The sequence below is a fragment of the Phyllobates terribilis genome, unplaced genomic scaffold, assembly GCF_046119375.1.
Source record: "Phyllobates terribilis strain yellow unplaced genomic scaffold, ASM4611937v1 Scaffold_6__1_contigs__length_29720123, whole genome shotgun sequence".
NCBI lineage: Eukaryota > Metazoa > Chordata > Amphibia > Anura > Dendrobatidae > Phyllobates > Phyllobates terribilis.
In genome coordinates, this window is record NW_027362766.1 from 28406527 (window position 1) to 28415945 (window position 9419).

Here is a 9419-nt window from a genome sequence, read left to right on the forward strand (position 1 = left end):
ATGCTGATACAATCATATAAATGTGCCCCTGCTGTGTACTGTGTATTGTCTGTGTCTGACCATGCAGGAACATGGTCTGATCATACCACATCTCCTGGGCAAGGGAAGAAGCAAAAGAGTATACAGACAGGACAGCCGGGATCACAGCTGATTATTTCTGTAGGTAAAACATTTCCATGCTTGTTTATAAACAATTAGCTATTGAACCCGTTCTACGCCCGGGTGGCGAGCATTTTTATTGGTACATTTCCGGCTCCATTTTTTTTTCAAGACGCTGTGTCTGCGAATTCGCATAGACAGAGTCTTCATTAAAATGGTGCCGGATAGCGCGATATGCGCATGCTGTGACTCCGGCACCATTTTATTGAAGTAATGTATTACAACGTCAACATAGCAGTGTGCACATGGCAGCCATAGGGGTAATGGCGATGGGCGGTGCATGCGCACTGCTATGTTGACTCTTTAGTACATTACTTAAATAAAATAGCGCGAAGTTAGTGCATGCACATTCTGTGCTATCCGGCACCATTTTATTGAAGACAATGTATTTGCAAACTCGCAGACACAATGTCTTAAAAAACAGCGGTAAACAGCGCGTCCCCTGTAACTGTGCACTTGGCACAGACTGACACTGGCTCTACATTGAAGCCGGCTGTCAGTCAAGGCCAGGGTTTCAGCGGCTGCTCTGTATTCTCAAAGCAATGACTGAACTGGCACCGGGCAGACCCCATGACTGAAACCGAATGCTCCCCCATCCTGGTGTATGCTCTCCTCCCATCCTGGTATATGCTCTCCTCCATCCTGGTATATGCTCCCTCATCCGGGACCCCTATATGGTATATGCTCTTCCAGATATTGAGAAAAACATGCATGCATAGTGTATGTGTCTTTTTATATAGTGTATGTAAACTTCTGGTTTCAACTGTATATGCGCTGCCATCCTGGTCCCTCATTCCGGTACATGCTCACCCTCATCCTAGTAGATAGTTCTCTTATCCGGGTCCCCCATCCTGGTATATGGTCCCCTTATCCTGGTCGCCCATCCTGGTATATGCTCTCCCATCCTGGTATATGCTCCCCCATGTGGGTTCCCCATCCTGGTATATGCTCCCCCATCCTGGTATATTCTCCCCCATCCCAGTATATTTTCCTCACATCCTAGTATATGCTCCATTATCTGTGTCTGCCATCCTGATCCCCCATTCTGGTATATGCCCCCCCTTCTTGGTATATGGTCCCCTTATCCGGCTCCCCCATCCTGGCATATGCTCCCCCATCATGGTATATGCTCCCCCATCCGGGTCCGCCATCCTGGTATATGCTCTGCTATCCTGGTCCACCATCATAGTATATGCTCTGACATCCTGGTCCCCCATTCTGGTACATGCTCCCCCCCATCCTGGTATATGGCCCCCTTATCTGCCTGCCCCATCCTGGTATATGCTCCCCCATCTGGGTCTCCCATCCTGGAATATGCTCCCCCATCCTGGCATATGCTCCCTCATTTGGGTCCCCCATCCTATTCCCCCATCCAGGTATGAGCTCCCCAATCCTAGTATATGCTCTGCCATCCTGGATTATGCTCTCCCATCCTGGACCATGCTCCCCCATCCTGGTATATGCTCCCCCATCTAGGTCACTCATCCTGGTACATGCTCCCCCATCCTGGTCCCCCCAACCTGGTATATCCTCCCCCATCCTGGACCATGCTCCCCCATCCTGGTATATGCTTTCCCATCCTGGTATATGCTTCTCCATCCTGGACCATGCTTTCCCATCCTGGTATATGCTCCCCCATCCTGGTCCTCCATCCTGGTATATGCTCCCTCGTCTTGGACCATGCTACCCCATCCTGGTTCACCCTCCTAGTATATGCTCCCCCATCCTGTCCCCCCATCCTGGTATATGCTCCCCCATCCTGCTCCCCCATCCTGGACCATGCTCCCTCATTCTGGTCCCCCATCATGGTATATGCTCTCCCATCCTGCTCCCCATCCTCGTATATGCTCCTTTATCCTGCTCCCCCGTCCTGGTTCCCCATTCTGCCTGCTCTGCTGTTTTCCATCCATACAAAAAAACAAAAAAAACACTCCTACTCACCTTTTCCCCTCTCCCTTGTAGCACGTCCTCAATCTCTGGCAAGGCCGGAGTTTGCACCTGTGCATAGTGCGATCTCCAGCGCCATTTTGTTGAAGACAAATTTTCACACAGTGTCTTCAACAAAATGGCGCTGGATATCGCGCTATGCGCAGGTGTGAACTTCGGCGCCACACTCCTCCAGCCTCGCCAGAGATTGAGGTATGTGTCCTAATAGCGCCGGAGATGGCGGTTTGCGGTCAGCACTTACGCATACTGCCATCTCCAGTACCACAGTCCTTCATCCTCATCCTCCTCCCTCTCACCTGTAGTGGCTGATCTGTTCTTCTATCTCTGGCCAGGCTGCGCAAGCGCATTGTCTTTTATGATTTATTTTAAAATTAATGTAGAAATAAAGGAATGAAATTAATAAACATTTTTTGATCTCGACACACTTAATAAGGTCAAGTAAATTTCAGAAACCAGCACTACGCATACAACTCCTACCTCTTTAGGGAGTCCTGGACTGTGAGTCAGCTGCACGGCTTTCTCAGGTCACAGGTGCAGCACCACCAAAAAATAAGTCCTCATGAGTGAAGCAACATAGAGATGAACAGGTGGCACCCTATGTGTGGTAAAATTCTTCAGCTTTATTTACGCAATCTTTCAAGCAAGGATGCGGGGGAGCGGGTCATGGATCAGACGTTAGGACGACGACCATTTCGCATGACAAGCATGCTTCCACGGATTCAGGTATGAGGCAGTGTGGGAAGGAAAGATATAGTAGATATAGTATATCTTGACTTCAGCAAAGCATTTGACAAAGTATCTCACACCATCCTTATTGAAAAAATGAGCAAGTATGGATTGGACAAGGCAACTGTTAGGTGGATTCATAACTGGCTTAGTGATCGGACTCAAAGGGTGGTCGTAAATGGCTTCACATCCAGTTGGATAAATGTCTCTAGTGGGGTAAAACAGGGCTCTGTCCTGGGACCTGTATTGTTCAACATCTTTATCAATGATTTAGATGAAGGAATTGAGGGTAAACTGATTAAATTTGCTGATGACACAAAGCTAGGAGGGATAGCTAACACTAGAGAAGAGAGAGAGAGGATTCAAAAAGACCTAAATAAACTGGAGCAGTGGGCAGTAACTAACAGAATGGTTTTTAACAGGGAAAAATGTAAAGTACTACATCTGGGCAATAAAAATGAAAAAAGCATATAAAGAATGGGAGGAATAGAGCTAAGCAACAGTACATGTGAAAAAGACTTAGGTATACTAATAGATCATAGTCTGAACATGAGTCAACAGTGTGATGCAGCAGCAAAAAAGGCAAATACAATTCTGGGATGTATTAACAGAATCATACAGTCTAGATCACGTGAAGTCATTATCGCACTTTACTCCTCTTTGGTCAGACCTCATCTGGAATACTGCGTCCAGTTTTGGGCACCACATTTTAAAAAAGACATTGACAAACAGGAGCAAGTTCAGAGAAGAGCGACCAGAATGGTGACCGGTCTGCAAACCATGTCCTATGAGGAACAGTTTCAGGATTTGGGAATGTTTAGCTTGCAAAAAAGAAGACTGAGAGGAGACTTAATAGCTGTATACAAATATGTCAAGGGCTGTCACATTGTAGAAGGATCATCTTTATTCTCATTTGCACAAGGAAAGACTAGAAGCAATGGGATGAAACTGAATGGGAGGAGACACAGATTAGATATTAGAAAAAACTTTTTGACAGTTAGGGTGATCAATGAGTGGAACAGGTGGCCACGAGAGGTGGTGAGTTCCCCTTCAATGGACGTCTTCAAACAGAGGCTGGACAGACATCTGTCTGCGATGATTTAGTGAATCCTGCTTTGAGCAGGGGGTTGGACCAGATGACCAAGGTGGTCCCTACAAACTCTACCATTCTTTGATTCTATGATTAAGGAAATGCACCTAAAAACAAGCTCCACTCCACTTGACGTCATAATGACACACCAATAACATACAAAGGAAACCATTAAAACAAATGAAAAGTGAAATTTAAAATTACAGTTATCGGAATACCGCAATATCCAATTTTTCATTTAAACCTGGCGGGCCCTGCGCACCAGAACGGATTATCCACCTGGCTTCTCTGCGAAGGAGGATTTTATTTAGGTTACCACCCTGAATAGGTAAAGAAACTTTTTCCGAACCTGCAAACTGCAAGGCTTCTGGGTTCTCTAAGCCTTATGAATAGTGGCCGGATTATTTTGCCTATATTATGCCTGCCACATGGGCACAGAAGGATGTATACTACGTATTGCATTCTACAGGTTATCAGGTCCGTGACCCGATGGCTGATCCCCCCAAAATAAATAGGATTATGATTTAAATGAACACTGCATAAGTGGCACGAGCCACATCTATAGTTTCCTCTCACATTACATTTATTAATCCAGCTAGAGGAGGGTTTTATGATACGGTTTTGACCAAATTATCCTTAAGGCTGGGGCCACGTCTATATGTTATGAGAGGTTTCTATGTTATTATATTCTGGAGATCCCTATCAGAATGGAGAATATGCCAGTTTTTAATGATAGATGAACTGATTATATTATCCATGGGATAATGTGATTGTTATTTTAATGTCTAAAAAACATAATTCTGAGCCCCTGAAAATAGATGTAAAGAACATATTCATGTTATTTTTATCATTAAGGAAGTCTACAAATTCCTGAAACTTTCTTTCATTCCCCGCTCATACAATGAGTATGTCATCGACATAGCATGGGAACATCTTCAAATATTTCAAATAAGGGTTTTCAGGGGAGTATATGTATTTTTCTTCCAAAACAGGTAAAAACAAATTTGCAATGGCACAAGCTGCTGGTGTGCCCATTGCGGTACCAGTACATTGGAGGTACCCCTTTCCAGGAATTTAAAGGAATTGTGCGTCTAAATGAAGTCAATCGATTCACAGACAAATTATATGAAATCCTCATTTTTGTCTGTGTGGGAAAGAATATTGCGCAACAACTCGATGCTGAGACGGTGTGAAATTCTCATATATAAACTTTCCACATTGACCGAGGCCAATTTCAAGTCTCCCTGCCACTCAAAATCTCTTAAGGATCTCAAAAATGACCCAGTATCCTTAACATAGGAGCGTACATCTCTCAGTAAGGGTTGTAATAACCAATCAACATACTTCGATAAGGGTTCTGTCAGCAATCCAATCCTTGCAATGATGGGATGACCAGGTGGTTTTGACATAGACTTGTGGACCTTGGGGATGAAATACCAATACGCTCTCAGTGGGAATTCAGGAAGTAATTTCTCAGCTTTTTTACATGCGAGGATACCTTTTTGTACCTGTCTGTTCAGAAACGACCTCAATTTGGTTTTAGGGTTATTCTCTGCGTGATCTACGGGACATTCACATGTAATTAAATGAATATAACATCCTAGATTATTTTATGTCTACTGATTAATCACTTTTACAAGTATTTACACCTTCCTGTTATTCCATTTTAAGGAAAAGAAAAATTCTTATATCAAAAAAGGAATGTTAAAAATTACATAAAATATGCGTGATGCACAGGACTCAGAGAAATGAGCTTGAAGCTTATTACTTGCTTTAGTTCATTACTTCTGTGATTTGAAGAAGCTTTTCACAGCCATATTCAGCCTTGGACTGCAATGATAGTTTTTCTTGATATTGCTTGAACCTTTTTTAAAAAATTCCTAAATATACACTTAAAAAATGACTAATTGTGAATGTGATGCACGGGACATTTTGTGTGTGATGCACAGGACATTTTGTGTGTGATGCACGGGACATTTTTTTCCCTTCAGTTGTCACACTACCTACATGAGACATTTCATGTATGATGGATGAGAAATTTTATCTTCATCAGTTGTCGTCTGCCTATATGGTTATATTGTTATTTTATTTTCCATATTGCAACTGATTAACTATTTTTTTGGGAGGAAATCTGAACAAAGAGGAAAGTTTCAGGTGGATAACTAACTAAGGGCACCATTAGGGCTAAAACACACTGGCGAATTGTGTTCCGATTTTCGATCAGAAATTCGGACCGAATTTCGGCGCACTATCGGACACCATTGAAACCTATGGGTTTCAAGGGGGTTAAGGCTAAAACGAATTCTGTACACTGCCCTGTGTGTGTCAGAATTTTGCATCATTAATTAACAATGCATGCGAATTTCTGTGAAGAATAGCTCCCCATTCAAACCCATGTGTTTGAATGGGGTTAAACAGAGTTCAAAGTTGGAAAAGTGTCCCAATTCCAGGGATTAAGTCCATGCATATACTTAAAGCTGCTCCAAATAAATGTTTGCTTGCTTTTAAGAATGCTCTTAGCCCTGGAGTAGAAATGAATGCAGCTAGTTCAGCCTGCTATACAACAGGTGACTGGGTCATAGTCAAGTATGATGGGAAACTCTGTCCTGGTGGAAGAATGGGAAGAGTAGAGAATGAATATGAGATATCCATCATGGTACAAGCAGGTAAAACTACCTACTGGAAATGGCCAGTGAAGGCTGATATGTTACTTTACTCAGTAGGACAAATTCTAAAGAAAACAACAACTCCAGTCCTGGTGAACTCAAGAGGACAGTACAAGTCTGAAGATAATGTGCTTTGAGCCGTGATGCACGGGACACATGATATATTGTTTTTTGTTTCTCAGTGGACCGTATGGGAATTATTTCAATTATATTATCTTAGTTATTACTCTGTTTTGAAAGTGTATTTCAATATTTAATAATATGTATGTACTTTTTATTTGCACAAGAAGAAAAAAATGAAGATTTTGCGTGATGCACGGGACAATGAAATGTGGAATTTAAAGTATAGTCTCAAGTGTTCAAGAATGCAACTACCCATTCTTTCATGTGTGCAATTTGTAGTGAATTGATGTGTCTTTCATTATAACTAAATAGAGTTAAATGCAACTGATAGTTATTGGGTGGAACTTGTTTCAAAATAAGATACTTTTGTGTGTTTTTTTCCTATTAAGAAACATTCAAGTTTACAAAGCGAATTCTAAGACAATCTGCTCAATATTTATGTGGCTATAGTTTTTTCCATTAATTTAGAGTGTGTTCTTTCTAGGAAGAATGAAAATTCAATCTCTAACACAAATTTGAAATTTGACACCATGGTTTCACTTTCCAGAGAATTGCCCTTTAAATCTGGTGGTGGGATCCTGTGAGAGAGGGTATATGTATTAACATCTGCTAGTTGCCACATAGCTTCTTGTATATAGCACTCTTTAGTCATCAGAACTATATTCCTCCTTTATCCGCTCCACGGAACACTGTGTCATTCCACCCTTTTAACTCCCTTAATGCCTGCTGTTCCCTTTTATTTAATTTCTTTGGAAATTCAGGGTAAACTAGGGATTCTACGTCCCTCACTACTAGGTCATGAAAAAGATCAATATTATTTACTGCTGAAATAGGGGGCATATAAGTGGAGGCTACACCTCCCTAAAAGGATTTTATTTCTATAATATTATGCACATTAAATTCCGCTTGTTCTACATTATTAATACTCAATAATAAGGCTACATCTTTACTGATGTGATAACTAGTAGATTCTCCAACCCTAAAACCTAAAGGACCCACAGTGCAGGGGACTTCTCCAGGTAAATGCTGAACATCGGTCACTGCTTGGGACGAGAAAGATTTAAATAAGTGGATTTCACGAACAGCTTTGAAAATAAGTTGCTATCGGAGAGAAAAGTGGAGTACATCAATATGATATTTTTTTCAATTACATCTTTTGAATAACTTTTTCATTGCTTTCTTCATGTCTTTATTTCTTAATGTATATAAAATTGGGTTTAAAGCTGGAGTTATGACAGTAAACATAATGGCAGCTGCTCTATCTTGACCGAAAGTGTCTTTTCTAGATGGTAGAGCATAAATAAAAATAGCTGCTCCATATTGAAGCGTAACAACAGTAAAATGACCGCTACATGTAGACAATGCTCGTTTTTGTCCTTGTGAGGTCTTTATTTTGACAAGAACTCTGATAATCAAGATGTAGAAAAGGATCGTTAACATTAAGGTTGTTATAGTTAGTGTTCCAGTAACTCTAGGAAGCAGTTTCAAATTAACAGATACATCTGTACAGGCCAAGTTAAGCAATGGTTTAAAATCACAGTAGAAATGTTTCACTATATTTGGCCCACAAAATGGAAGCCTAAAAGTCATTATGGTGTGCAACAATGCATGGAAGAACCCAAGAATCCAAGAACACAAGGTTAAACATAGACAGACTGTAGAACTCATAGTTATTGAGTATCTCAGAGGAAATGCAATAGCCATATATCTGTCATAGGACATTGCTGAAAATAATATAGCTTCTGTGCTACCCAAGAAGTGGAAGAATTGGACTTGTAGCATGCAACCATAAAATGAGATTATCTTCTTCTGAAACATAAGATCTGTGAGCATCTTAGGGACAACAGCCGATGAGTAACAGATGTCGAGGAAAGCCAGACTCCATAGGAAGAAATACATGGGTGTATGGAGAGAGAGATCAGAAACAACTATAACCATTATGGACATGTTTGCTATGATGGTTATTATGTATACTACCAGAAAACTGAAGAAAAGAATCACCTGAAGATCAGCCTCAACTTCTAGGCCAGCTAAGACAAAATAAGATACTGAAGTTAAATTATCTGAGTTCATTGTGAGTGGTATATTTGGAACCCAACATAGGAAAATCAAAACAGTCAATGCATTTTATAGACCCAATGTATTCTAAGAAAAATAATCCAATACTGATAAGCAAAACTTTTTAAATTTAAGTTCCCAACCTTCGGAAAATTTTTCCCAAAAATTAAATTAAGGGCGAATTGATTCACCATGAATCACAAGTACTCCAATTGCCGTTGCCCTGAAAAGACATGTAAAAAAACTCTGAGGTCTCTTATCACTGTATTCAATGCCTCTCCAGGTCTTTATTGCAAGCTCAACCTTAGTAATGTCAAACATATCAAAAATCAACATGCAGTGGGTACGGAAAGTATTCAGACCCCTTTAAATTTTTCACTCTTTGTTTCATTGCCGCCATTTGGTAAATTCTAAAAAGTTCATTTTTGTTTCTCATTAAAATCCACTCTGCACCCCATCAATTTTTAATTTTAACAATGATGTATTGAAATTCCTATTATTGTAAATCCAATCACCACTCCAAGGAGGCTGGTAAATGTGTCACAATGTGACTACACAGCAATAGTTATAGGACAGCCCAAAACTACAGGAGGGCTGTTACTGCAGTGGTCTCTTTAATTCTGTGGTCAATAAACGTCATAGCATCTTAG

General features: G+C 40.9%; 1 protein-coding gene across 1 annotated transcript; it reads right to left on the reverse strand.

Annotated features, from left to right (window-relative positions):
* Positions 1–7854: 7854 nt before the first annotated feature.
* Positions 7855–8784, reverse strand: LOC141152652 (olfactory receptor 12D1-like). The gene has a single exon (XM_073637211.1). The coding sequence runs from the start codon at positions 8782–8784 to the stop codon at positions 7855–7857; it is 930 nt and encodes a 309-aa protein (XP_073493312.1).
* Between the last annotated feature and the right edge of the window lie 635 nt (positions 8785–9419).